Genomic DNA, 14,450 nt, shown 5'->3' with positions numbered 1-14,450 from the left:
TCATGCTGCTGTCAATCAAAGTCTATGAGCCAATGAGAGTGGGTGGGGCCGGCCTGCGACTCCATATCTGAATGGACCCAGGGAGCTGTGCCTTGGCTCAGGTGCCCCCATAGCAAGCTACTTGCTGTGGGGGCACTCAACAGGAGGGAGGGGGCCAGGAGCGCCGAAGAGGGACCTGAGAAGAGGAGGATATAGGCTGCCCTTTACAAAACCATTACAAAGCAGGTAAGTGTAACATGTTATTTAAAAAAAAAAACTCTTCAGTATCACTTTGATTATAATTACTGTGTGTTATGCTATTTGGACTTTTTTTTCCCGATAAATCTATGGATCTCAAAAACAGTGTGTGGTCATCCATCTGCTGATTGTCCATGCAGGTCACATGTAGCTGTCATTGAGTTCTGACGAGTGTGTTTGACCTGGGCCATTGACAACGCACCAAAGCCTATCAGTACAGGCCCTACCTAACATGTGGATGTCCAACAGATGCAAGAGAGAGAAATCTCATGCAATGGTTATGTGGGCCTCTTGTGTGGTCCTATAGTATCCAATCTTATCCCTCCCTCTCATTTTTAAACCTGCTGTAGGGATTGAAAGCTGTGAGATGATTGGCTGCTATGAACAGCAAGAACGCTTTCCTTCAGAAAGCCTTCTGTATCTTTTCCAGAAGAATGGCCTTAGCGAAGATCTGGTTGCTGGTGTTTTGGAGCGCCCTCAGTCCTGAGGCCGCATGTTCAGTAGAGGAATTGTCCCTGTAATGTGCTTTAGCGGGTTAACATGAATTATGTCAAATGACAAATCTGTTTCCTCTTTCTCCACCCCTGTCTGATCTGTAAAACTATGTAAGCTGTTTAATCTGAAGTTTCTCTGGTATGAGGGAGGAAGTTCTCATTTAGAAAATGTTAATGTACTTGTAAATGTTCATTCCATATACAAGCCACGAAGACCGCCTTGGTGTGTCTCCAGCTACGGTAAAGGCACTGGTTTGGCGGTAGTTTATAGGCTGTATTTTCTGTTCTGAGGTCCACCATACAGGCATCTGCTACTTGGCAGAAGGGGCATTGAGAGGGAGCAGATTATGAGGCCAAGAGGACCCCCCATTAGATTTACCAACACCCACTGTATGTAGTTTGAGGGTCTTCCCAAACAATCCATCAATTTATACCCAGGTATATTTGAATAGCCCTATTTTAATTGTTTCGGGTAGAGTATAGACTAGTTAAAGCCCATCCTTTTTTTTAGATTGAGAGATTTCCTTTCACTCCCTGTCCTGTACACACAACGAGAGAACATTCGCCAGCGTAAGATAAATCTTCTTAGATCAGTGGTGGTTAACTTTCTTGATATGGGGACCTCAAGTGTGGCCCTCAACATCGCCAATGGGCCTCGCATATAATTCAGAGGCTGCGGACGTGCTACAGGAGATGGGCAGAGGCTGCGGACGTGCTACAGGAGATGGTTAGAGGCTGCGGACGTGCTACAGGAGATGGTTAGAGGCTGCGGACCTGCTACAGGAGATGGTTAGAGGCTGCGGACCTGCTACAAGAGATGGTTAGAGGCTGCGGACGTACTACAGGAGATGGTTAGAGGCTGCGGACGTGCTACAGGAGATGGTCAGAGGCTGCGGACGTGCTACAGGAGATGGTCAGAGGCTGCGCACGTGCTACAGGAGATGGTCAGAGGCTGCGCACGTGCTACAGGAGATGGTCAGAGGCTGCGCACGTGCTACAGGAGATGGTCAGAGGCTGCGCACGTGCTACAGGAGATGGTCAGAGGCTGCGCACGTGCTACAGGAGATGGTCAGAGGCTGCGCACGTGCTACAGGAGATGGTCAGAGACCGCAGAAATAAGAGGAAATCCTTTCCTCTTATTTCTGCGGTCTCTCACAGTACTTCTTAGCATTGTATATATTAAACAGTATATGCAGCCTTTTGCTGATGTCAAGGGCTGCATTTGAGACCTATAATTCCTAGGTTGGCAACCACTAAAATGTTTTTGGGGTTGATTTACTAAAACTAGAGGGTGCAAAATCTGGTGCAGCGATGCATAGAAACCAATCAGCTTCCAGTTTTTTTTTTTCCTCAAAGCTTAATTGAATAAGCTGAAGTTATAAGCTGATTGGCTACCATGCACAGCTGCACCAGATCTTCCTCTCTCCAATTTTAGTAAACCACTCCTTTTGTGTGCTCTAGCATTCATATCCTTCACTGGAAGCACCTGAACTCAGTCATGTAGATGGTATTGTGTCTGTATAGCAGCCTTTCTCAACCTTTAACATGGAGGAACCCTTGAAATAACTTTACGGTCTCAGAGAACCCCTTCTGATTATTGCAGTATTCAAAGCTCATGGTACATTAGTGTAATGGTCAGTGGGAAGAATGCTCCTTACATTTGAGGTCATTGGTAAGAATTACCCCCTTACAGATAGCTAAGAAAAAAAATTGGTGTCAGTGGTTACCCATCTGAGAGGCAGAAATTGCTCAAGGAACTCCTAGAAACCTCTGGAGGAACTCTAGGGCTCCATGGAACCCTGGTTGAGAATGGCTGCCATATGGTGTATTTGTGTAAGATGTCAGCTTGATCTATCTGATGTTAGATGTTGAAGAAAAAAATCTATAGTTCTAGATTTACAAAATGATAGCTGAAGGTGCAATGAAATGGAATAATCTCTTTTCAATCATTTCTGGATGAAAGATGGCCATGTGACCCTTATATATCCAATATTAGTTTTTACAGCTAAACCCCAGGGAAAGGAAAAAAATTGTTCCTTGCAGGGGGGCTGTCCCCGGACTCCAAGGGTTAAATGCTTGTTTAAATCTAGGGGCAGCAAAAGCTCTTTAGTTACCTGATCCTCTGCTTCCACTGGCTCCCTGCAGCCTCTTTCCTCTTCTATGCTCCTTTGGTTGCGGGTCCTCCAGCGTCATCAAGTCCAATGCAGAGCTCAAAGCAATGGATTTGAAGACACCTGAGAACGGTCCACCACAGGGACCGTAGGGGAGGTGAGGGGAGCAGAGGATCAGGTGTTACTGCGTTTTACGTCTCCTAGACCTAAATGAATATTTAAGCCTTGCAATGGTTACTAGTATAAGTAAGGTGAATCTCCAGCAGGTGTGAAGACTCTAATAAAAACTTGACAAAGCTTATAACCCCATCTCCCTCCCCCCAGCTAAATAAACCAACCAAAAAAGATTTGGCTAGAGATCCATGTACCTTACCTTTTGGGGTGATTTATGATCCTTTTTATGTTGATTTTTCTCCAGGAGACTCCACTCCGAGCCGGGTCCAGCCCTCCAAACAGCACAGGAAGTACCGTGGACAGCGACAGCTGGGACTCCAGGTTCCATGACATCCCGAGCACAGAGGCTCTCCCAATCAAAAAACGAAGAAATTTTGGAGAGCTGAAACATGAACGCTCCTATCCTTCCATGATGAAACGCTCCAAGTTCAGCAGTTTCCTCCTGGAACGGAAAAAGCTTGACAAAATCAAGAAAAAGAAAAAGCTGAAGAAGAGAGAACAGCAAATGGTGAAGGAGGAGGAGTACCTCAAAACCGTCATAAAACTGGAGCCGGAGAACCCCTATCCAGGAGAGCTCATGCCACCTCCAATCCCAGACCACCCACTGGACCTCAAGATGTCCCCACCGCACCTCAAGATGTCCCCACCGCACGAGATGGAGGAGCCGATGCTGGAGAGCTGTAATAACAGTATGGACAGTGCATCCATGACCATGGTCTCTGACGACATGGATGAGATAAAGACTGAGTACACGGAGGTGAACCTGGGGAAACGAACAGTCATACGACAGGGAAAGCAGGTGGTGTTCCGGGATGAAGACAGCACAGGCAATGATGAGGACATCATGGTGGATTCAGGTAAATGTTTCTTTTGAAGTAGTAGAGCTTTCTAGAAGTTGTATCTCAAAGTCCAGCTTGGCTGGTATGTCCCATTTCTTGTTTGGTTTCTGGTTGGGCAAATCTCAGTTTTTGCTTTTTTAGCTTCCCTTGGATCTGGGTGAGTAGATATTTTCCACCAGAACTCCCAGATTTGCCCAACTGCACAAAGCCAGATGATGGAGCCACATGTTGGATTTTCCCCTCTTGGGAAGTCCTTCTCTAACAATGTGACAACCTCATAATGGGCTTGTGGGAGAGGATGACCACCAATAAACGAGGCTGAGAACAGAAGTTCTATATGGTGACCCAGGGACAGTACTGTTTCACTGAATACCCCCTCTCCAGTTCACACCCCTGACCACCCAGAGTTGGAAGAAAAAAAAAATTGGTTTAGATAGCCAGGAAGTCACTTTGTGAAAAATACCATTGTCCCCTGTATGCTGAACCTCTTTTATTGTAATGAAGGAGAAATGATGTTCTCTGGCTTCTAAACTTTTCTTGTCTGTACATTGTGTAATGGAAAGATTTCCTTTTAACCAATCGCATAAAGCAGGGGGTCTAAACTTTCCAAACAAAAGGCCAGTTTGCTGTCCTTCAGACTTTAGGGGAACTGGACTGTGGCCATTGGGAATAGAAAGTGTCCCGGCATCAGTGGGATTAGAAACTGCATCTTTGGCATTAGGGGGTGAAATAGTGCCCCCCCATGGTTGCGGTTAGTAACAGGAATTATGCCCCACTGTTGGTGTCGGTGGGAGAAATAGTGCCCCTTCGTTGGTGTCAGTGGCAGGGTGGATTTGATTTAAATCAAGTCGATTTTAAATCATAATTTTAAAAGAGCAACTGTCCTCTCTGTCCTGCAGAGGCTCCTCCTCTGACCCGCTGTTGGCTCCTCCTCTGACCCGCTGTTGGCTCCTCCTCTGACCCGCTGTTGACTCGCCGACAGTCTCATTCACTTTAATGGGACGGCTGGTGATGCGGCAGTGACACAACAAGGTGAGGAAAGTGGCGGCAGTGAGTGAGTGGATGCCCCCTAACAGGCTCTGCCATGATGGATCTGAAATGACAGGTGCTCTTTAAATGTAAGGACTTATTCTTGCTGGTAGTTAGAATCTCTAATATTTGCAAACAAAATGAAGGTTTCCTATTAAGCTGTCAGGTTAGTAAAACGGCGATATCGGGACCGATTTAACCATACAGTTTGTAGTGTACATAGATTTGTAAAACAATGGGATAAAGGAATATTCCTGAACTTATGGTTACTGTGAAATCGTGTGAATGCATCAATGCAGTGCATGTTATCTTAGCTTGCAGAGCTTGGATTCATTGAGTGAGTTTACCAAAAATGTAAATATTGCAGAATATACAGCCTCATGCTACATTACTAAGCTCCATTTCATGCTGAATAAACTATATTAATGTATCTTAAGTAGAAAACTATCTTTTTAGATAGATTTTTACTCCAAAAGCATTTTATTAAAATAAATTTGATAAAAATCAAACAAATCGATTTTAAATGAAAAAAATCAGATTTTATTTATTTTTTTGATTTAAAAAAAAAAAAAAAATCATCGATTTATATCCACCCTAGTCAGTGAGAGGAATAGTCCCCCTTCCTTGGTGTCAGTAGGAGGAATAGTGCCCCATTGTTGGTGTCCAGTGGGAGGAATAGAGCCCCATTGTTGGTGTCCAGTGGGAGGAATAGAGCCCCATTGTTGGTGTCCAGTGGGAGGAATAGAGCCCCATTGTTGGTGTCCAGTGGGAGGAATAGAGCCCCATCGTTGGTGTCCAGTGGGAGGAATAGAGCCCCATCGTTGGTGTCCAGTGGGAGGAATAGAGCCCCATTGTTGGTGTCCAGTGGGAGGAATAGAGCCCCATCGTTGGTGTCCAGTGGGAGGAATAGAGCCCCATCGTTGGTGTCCAGTGGGAGGAATAGTGCCCCATCGTTGGTGTCCAGTGGGAGGAATAGTGCCCCATCGTTGGTGTCAGTGGGAGGAATAGTGTCCCCATTGTTGGTGTCCAGTGGGAGGAATGGTGCCCCATTGTTGGTGTCCAGTGGGAGGAATAGTGCCCCATTGTTGGTGTCCAGTATAGTGCCCCATTGTTGGTGTCAGTGGGAGGAATAGTGCCTCCATTGCTGGTGTCAGGAGGAATAGTGCCTCCATTGCTGGTGTCAGGAGGAATGGTGCCCCATTGTTGGTGTCCAGTGGGAGGAATAGTGCCCCATTGTTGGTGTCCAGTGGGAGGAATGGTGCCCCATTGTTGGTGTCGGTGGGAGGTATAGCGTCTTGCATCAGTGGGATGAGAAGTGCCCCACAGGCCAGTTAAAGGCACGCAAAGGGCACAGTTTGGAAAACACCGATATAAAGGATTTGCTCCATAATTTACTCAGCTGCTTCTTTCCCCTAAATATACTAAATAGCACTCTACTGAGCTTGACCTTTTGGTCTAGTCCAGCCTTGCTCAATCTTTACCATGGAGGAAATAACTTTCGGGGTTTAGAGAACCTCTGCTCATATTGGTGTGCTGGGGAGAATGTGCCTTACATTTGTGGTTAAAACCTCCGTCCTTACAATTGCTGCCAGTGGTTGCCCAACTGAGACACAGAAGTTGCTTATTACTCAGAGAACCTCTAGCAACCTTTGGAGGAATTCTAGTTGAGAGAGGCTGGTCTAGTTTGTAGCTAAGCCCTCATCTCTATAGTCTCCCTGGTCACTGACGTATGGAGAAAGAGGTGACAAGGCTGCCTTGAAGGGCAAAGGCATCCATTGAAATGTGAGCTGTGATTGACCGCCTGGCCTCACCTTCACTATAATGTGCCAGAGGCAAGATGCCGGTGTCCTTGGCCCGCTCGGGCCCGGCCTCGCCGGTGTCCTTGGGCCGCTCGGGCCCGGCCTCGCCGGTGTCCTTGGCCCGCTCGGGCCTGGCCTCACCGGTGTCCTTGGGCCGCTCGGGCCTGGCCTCACCGGTGTCCTTGGGCCGCTCGGGCCCGGCCTCGCCGGTGTCCTTGGTTCTTTGCGTGCTGCAGTTCACTCCCTGAAGTGGGAAATCAAGCAAACAAGATGGCCTCAATGTTTCTGACTTGCATTTTGTTCCCATCTTGGGCACCCAGGGAAAAGATGGGTTTGTTGTGTTGTTGTACCTAACCGGCTAAGGGAGTACTGGTTGCTGGTGACGGTTTTTAACCTCCTGTCTGATTGTATGAACGGATGTTCTCCTGGCAGCAGGAAGCGTAATAGACTGCGTTTTCCTCTTCAAAATAAGCAGAAGTGAACCTGTAGGAAATTGCTGCAAGCTTGGTTGCTTAACTTTGATGGTTTTTATTTGTTTTTATCTGCGACATCTGCGCTTTAAAGGAGGACGCTGGTGTAATGGCAGTCTAGTGTTTTAAAACAAGTGGCTAATGAACATGTAATATCCCGCCAATTCATGTGTTTTATAATAAAGAAGGCAATGCAGTCCAATGTGTGACACCATGGAAGATTTGTGTTCATCTCTCCCCTTTGATTTATTGCAAATGAAAAAATGGCACGGGTTAGCTTAGAGCAATGGCTCCTGTTTTATGGGTGATTGGGCTTGTTCAGTAACTAATTTTGATACAATTTGATTCAGGGGTTCTTTTTTCTTTTTTTGGAAATATTACATTTTTGATGTGATTGCCTGTGTGGTGCAGCCAATACCTGAAAATACAAAAAAACTGATATGCATATGGCCATCCTGGCCAACTGAACTACTTAGAGAAAGTCTAGATGTTACTGATCAGTAAAGTTCCAACGTTACTGAGCATTATAGTTAACCTTTCCTGAGTGTAGGCTGCTAACAATTTGGTCTGATAGGATGTAATCTGACAGATCCCACCCTACCCTTCTGCAGATGCATGCTTATTGCGATTGGACTCCCGCAGCCTCCTGTGTTTGTTGACATCCAGCTCCATAAGTCCTCTGTCACTGGCTGTGTCTGTGCAAAGCTCTCCTGGTTGGTAGATGGAGGTTAATGGGCCTTATAAAGGTCTGTGGGGCTCGCCTCCCTGCGTCTTCCTTCTGGAAGGGGGATGGATGTAGATGGACACCATAAAAGTCTATGGGGCTTGTCTCCTTGTGTCTTCCAGCTGGAAGATGGAGGTAGTTGGGTACCATAAAGGTCTATGGGGCTTGTGTCTTCCAGCTGGAAGATGGAGGTAGTTGGGCACCATAAAGGTCTGTGGGGCTTGTGTCTTCCAGCTGGAAGATGGAGGTAGTTGGGTACCATAAAGGTCTGTGGGGCTTGTCTCCTTGTGTCTTCCAGCTGGAAGATGGCGGTAGTTGGGCGCCATAAAGGTCTGTAGGGCTCGTCTCCCTGCGTCTTCTGGAAGAGGGATGGAGGTAGATGGGCACCATAAAAGTCTATGGGGCTTGTCTCCTTGTGTCTCCTGGCTGGAAGGAGGCTTTAGATGGACCCCATCAGAGACTACTGCCTAGGCACGGCTAGTGAGAGAGGACTTGTGACGCTGGATGTCTACAAACACAGGAGGCTGTGGGATCTGTTGGGTCAGTCGATGGGGACAAAACAAATCTACTTATTCTTTTTAAAATAAGGCAGCTAAAGGTTGTTGGTGTTTACTAAATGAGATATGATGCTAAATTGTGTCAAATGATCCTTGGTACCACCAACAAATAAAGCTTCAAAAAGTGAATTGCTTGGCATTGTACATTTATATGGCTAAACTTGTGGACACCCCTATAGAGTCCATGTGCACAAAGCCAGCTCCATACAGAAATGGTTTGACCAGTTTGGTGTGGAGGAACTTGAGTGTCCTCCACAGAGCCCTGACCTCAACCCTACTGAACACCAGTGGGATGAATTGGAACATTGATTGTTGGTAGGTCTTCTCTTTAAAGGGCAACGTTTTCCAGACACACATCAAAATCCTGTGAAAGTTCTCCCTATAAGAATGGAGGATGTTTTAGCTACAAAGAGGACCAACTCCATATTAATGACCATGGTTTTAGAATGGTATGCCCAACAAGCTTATAGAAATGTGATGGTCAGGTGTCCACAAGCTTTTGGCCATGATATGTACATGTTTGCTGAAAAGCAAATTCTGCCTAGCATTCAAAGTTCTTTCATTGTGTTGAGTAATACTTAAGGGACCTTTTTATGTAAATATGTCGTTTTTTAACTTAACCATTGCTTCAGTTCACCCTTATGGTAGTTTCATGATTGCCCACAGTAATGCGCTTTCATTCACATTAAATAAAGTCCCCAGGAAGCCATCTAATCCCCCATTTTACTCTGACATCTCCCCTCGCCAGCCATCTCTGGAAATTACTTTAATTAAAATGAAAGCCTTTTACATAGACAGGGTGGATGTTCAGCATTTTGCTTTTCCCAATCGGATAACAGTATTCAGTTTTTTTTTTTTTTTTTCTTTTACCCAGTTAACACTATTGTCGGCACGTTATCAGGCCGTACCATAAGTCCCTAAAATTTGTGTCTAATTGGAGGAATGCGTTGGGATCTCTGTTCCCTTCATGCACAATTGTGTTAATAGGTCCAGGTGAAAGGGAATTCCCATCACCCCGGAAGAGTCTCAGGAAAGGTGTGAGGAAAGCTTCACCATCTGTGTATAGTGGTGTGAGGAAGTCACCATCATCTGTGTAAAATGGGGTGATGAAACGTCCATCATCATCTATGTATAATGGGGTGAGAAAACGTCCACCATTATCTATGTTTAATGAGGTGATGAAACATCTACCATCCTCTGTGTAGAATGGGGTGAGGAAACCTCCACCATCCTCTATGTAGAATGGGGTGAGGAAACATCAACCATCATCTGTGTATAATGGGGTAAGGAAATGTCCAGCATCTATGTATAAAGGGGTGAGGAAACCTCCACCATCCTCTATGTAGAATGGGGTGAGGAAACCTCCACCATCCTCTATGTAGAATGGGGTGAGGAAACCTCCACCATCCTCTACCTAGAATGGGGTGAGGAAACGTCAACCATCATCTGTGTATAATGGGGTGAGGAAATGTCCAGCATCATCTATGTATGATGGGGTGAGGAAACCTCCACCATCCTCTATGTAGAATGGGGTGAGGAAACCTCCACCATCATCTATGTATAATGGGGTGAGGAAATGTCAACCATCATTTATGTATAAGGAAGTTGAGGAAACATCCAGCATCATCTATGTATAATGGGGTGAGGAATAGTCTTTCATCTATACATAATGGGGTGAGGAAATGTCAACCATTAGCTATGTATAATGGCGTAAGGAAACGTACACCATCTATGTAGAATGGGGTGAGGAAACATCCACCGTCCTCGTAGAATAGGGTGAGGAAACATCCACCCTCTATATAGAATGGGGTGAGGAAACATCCACCCTCCTCTATATAGAATGGGGTGAGGAAACATCCACCCTCCTCTATGTAGAATGGGGTGAGGAAACATCCACCGTCCTCGTAGAATAGGGTGAGGAAACATCCACCCTCTATATAGAATGGGGTGAGGAAACATCCACCCTCCTCTATGTAGAATGGGGTGAGGAAACATCCACCCTCCTCTATATAGAATGGGGTGAGGAAACATCCACCCTCCTCTATATAGAATGGGGTGAGGAAACATCCACCCTCCTCTATGTAGAATGGGGTGAGGAAACATCCACCCTCCTCTATGTAGAATGGGGTGAGGAAACATCCACCCTCCTCTATGTAGAATGGGGTGAGGAAACATCCACCCTCCTCTATGTAGAATGGGGTGAGGAAACAGTCCACCATCCTCTATGTAGAAGGTGAGGAAATGTCCATCATCATGCTGAGTTGCCCATCATCTGTGAGTAATGGGGTGAGAAATAGTCCACCATTTTATGTAATGGGGTGAGGAAACGCCCACCAACACATACAGTATGTATATAGGTGTATATTTTAGCGATTAGAAGATGTAATGTGTGGCTACAATGTATATATTTTTCTGTTTTTCAGATGACGAATCCTGGCACCTCGTCACATGCTTTTGCATGAAGCCATTCGCCGGTCGGCCAATGATCGAGTGTAACGAGTGCAATACTTGGATCCACCTCTCCTGTGCCAAAATCCGCAAGTCTAACGTTCCAGAGATTTACGTTTGCCAAAAGTGCCGAGACACCAAATTCGACATCCGACGATCAAACCGCTCGCGCATGGGTTGTAGGAAGTTATTCCTGGACTGAAAAAAAAAATAAAAAAAATCTATAGAAAAGTGATCGGTGTGCATAGACACAATAAGCCGCAACAGACGCACAGGGCGGACGCAAAAACAAAGGACGTTTTATGTTTTCAACGGGCACACTTTTACAGACAATGGTTCGTTTTCGGTTTATTTTTGACGGCCCAGGCGGAAGAGTGGGAGTCCGTGGCGACTGCTGCCTGTGGGACAAAAACAGGCGGCTGGTGTTTATATCTTTAACCGATTTCCGCAGGGCACCGTGGGGTTATATGCCTGTGATGAGACTTTTTTACCTTAATAATCACCCGTATCGCCATCGGTGTAGACCAAAATAATGTACTGAATTTCAACCGACCAGGGACGGGACGTGCTTGTCGCCGAGTAAAGTTTATTTTGTTAACCTTGCAGTTGAACTTTAGTTTTGTAGTCATATAAAAAGCCACAGTTGGCTGTAGAAGACCAGATTATATGAAGAAAATGTTGCGTGAATGTGATTTGTTTGTTTTCAGTTTCTGGGTTTTTTTTTTTTTCTGTTTCACTTCTTTGAACCTTCTGGCCAGAAGACATTTCTTGCACATGGGACCGAAAAAAAACAGCTTGCTGTAAATAAGTGCTAAAGAAAAACTATAATTTCCCAATAAATGTTTATTTTCGCTCCCTCATGGGTGGTCAGTAACATTTTATATGGCTTTAGTTTAAAGTAGAACCATCATGGAGGCAGACATGTAAAGGGAAGGGGGGGGGGGTCAGTCTTCAGCCTAATCACCAGGGACTAAGCGGGTCTTATAGGACCTGCTGGATCTTTAGATCTGTTGGACCCAGGTAGAATGTGGATTTTATCTTCTGCTGGTCAGTTTTTTTTATAAAAGTCTTCCATTTTCTTAGAAAAGGGTGAAACTTTTCACCCCTCAGGCTTACCAGTACAATGTCCAGCTTGGAACCTCTCCTGTTCTCCTAGCCTACAGGTTCTCGACCACACATAGGCATCACTGCCTATGCTTGGAAGTTGGTTGATTTTCATTAGCAGATGGAGACCTTCCTTTAAAAAAAAAAAAAAAAGAAGGGAAATCCATGGTTTTTAAACACCTGATTGGCTGGATTCCTAAGCAGGGAACTCATGTTGACTGGCAGATGTATTCTTTCTCCCACATAAACCTCCATACCGTACTCTAGTGTCATCCACTGTAACCATCACAGCTGTAGGCACACATCTCCGGTATCTGTTCCTCTCCACGCAGGTCCGCGCAATTTTTAATGTAAAGCTGCATGCCCCTACTTCCGTGGAGCTTAAAACCAACTTTATTGTTCCAGCACAATAGAGGACACCCCACCCAACACCTATACTGCCACGTTTCAGCATCCAATTAGGGCAGTAGAAGCTCCCAGTGGGGGGGGGGTGAAATGTGCTGGGTGGCGTGTACTCTATTGTGCTGTAACAATAAAGTTGGTTTTAAGTTTCTTGGAAATAGCGGTGTGTGTGTGGCTTCACACTGGCCTGTATTCCAGCTGTGCCAGGAAAACCTCCTATAACCGGTACTCCAACATTTTTCAAGGCAGGCCACGGATAATACGATTTTTTTTTTTTTTTTTCTTTCTTGCACCAAGAAAAGAAAATCACTTGATTTCCCCAAGTGTTGATGGGGGAATCCCTCCCGCAGAGCTATTGTGTTCTCCCAACGGGGGGTGAGCCGTCCCTGCCGAAAGAATGCGTTGATTATTGCTTGTGGCTATAGTCACTGGCAATAATCGCAAGTAAACATCAGACATGCGAATTGTACCCAAGTCGATTGATGGATGGACTTGGGTGCAAACAGCTGCCCATAGATAGTTCGAATTTCGGCTGGTCCTTGCTGAACCGTGCAAGATTTGAACCATCTATAGCCGGCTTAGCTTCAGGAATGACTTCCACTATTGCACAGTATGTGTGAATTTAAATCCATTTTCACTGGTATCCCATTTCACATATACTGTACATCTTAACGCACCTACACTGTGGTACACCAAGACGTATAGATAGGAAAATGAGGCACATTTATATCCCATTCATAATGAAATGGGCCGCCTTAATACAATGCATAAAAACTTGAACATGCCCTAAAGTGTTAATGGGCCCCCATGTGTAAAGGCTTGCCTAATATTTGATCTCTCTTGAATCTGTCTCGCGTGTGTTATACGGGTTCATTGGACAGATTGGAAACCTTCCCTGTGATAGGTTGGTGTGGGCCACCTTCACACAATGGGTTTATATATAAATAGGAGGACCCTCTACCAGTATATCGACTCCTAAGATCTGCGGAATTGACCGTTTTTGAAACCCATATCTGCCCTCAAGAGTAGTCCAATCATGCTCATGCAAATGACTGACTACCCGCCGAACCTACGAATAGCTGAACCGCTTGCCAACCCGCTCACAGTAAATGTACTGCAAGTGGGTGGCGCGTGCAGGCACGGCAATGTACGTGTACGTTGCCAGCCTCCTTCTACGTTTGGGCTGTGATTGGACACACTGGCAGTGTCCAATCGCAGCACAGAGTTCTGTGTTTACAAATACACAGAACTTTGTGTGCACAGGAACAACGATCTGGTTGTTTCTTCTCCCTGCAAAGCAGGGAGAAAAAAACGGCAAGATCTGTGAGTGAAAGCAGCATACATTACACGTTAGGTACACTGTTAACCCCTTGACTGCCCCTAGATGTTAACCTTTTCCCAGCCAGTATCATTAGTATAGTATTATCACTGTATTAGCTAGCAACGTCACTAGTGACGTCATTCTCAATCGGTGTCCCTCCCAGCCAGTATCTGTTAGTGTGGTGGGCAATCTGGCACTATCACAGTACCACTATAAGCCTCTAATCACCGCCATTACCAGTATAGGGTCTTTTAGCTATAGGCCAACTTAGTTACCACTTAAGGCCTTGTGTATGAAGAATATGCTAAAGGTGAAATTTATTTTCACTCATCGCATCCAATCTGCATCCCTGAATTATTTTCAGATCAGGAATGTAGAAACAAGAGGTGAATGCAATTTAACATCGAACCCACTATTCATACATTGCCGTTCACTGGACCAAAGTACCTCTAACAGACATAAGGAATAACCTAAAGAATTCGGACCTTGGTGGCCAAGTTAGCAGCTAGTTATAGCGGATCTGAATCAAGCCATCAGGTTCTAGGAGTTTCTATCCTACTTTATGCACATTAGGCTGTCATTTAGTGTGATCAAATGGAGGTTCAACTGCCCCTCCAAAGCGGGAACCACAGAGTACCGGGATGTCCTTCAAGTTGGACCAGAACATCTTGTGTGCTTAAGGAGACCTCCTTCCTGGACATGCTCCTTACAACACACTTCTCTGGGTCAGTACAGGCCTTC

General features: G+C 45.4%; 1 protein-coding gene across 1 annotated transcript; it reads left to right on the top strand.

Annotated features, from left to right (window-relative positions):
- Positions 1–3,260: 3,260 nt before the first annotated feature.
- PHF13 (PHD finger protein 13) lies at positions 3,261–11,424 on the top strand (the record flags this gene model as incomplete). Its single annotated transcript, XM_073603625.1, is given in 2 exon segments — positions 3,261–3,873; positions 10,858–11,424. Coding segments are annotated over 2 exon segments (840 nt in total), but the record flags the coding sequence as incomplete, so codon positions are not given.
- Between the last annotated feature and the right edge of the window lie 3,026 nt (positions 11,425–14,450).

Source organism: Aquarana catesbeiana, linkage group LG10, assembly GCF_042186555.1.
Source record: "Aquarana catesbeiana isolate 2022-GZ linkage group LG10, ASM4218655v1, whole genome shotgun sequence".
Taxonomy (NCBI): Eukaryota; Metazoa; Chordata; class Amphibia; order Anura; family Ranidae; genus Aquarana; species Aquarana catesbeiana.
The sequence above is the reverse complement of the archived record's forward strand: the minus strand, read 5'-3'. Positions and strand labels throughout refer to the sequence as shown.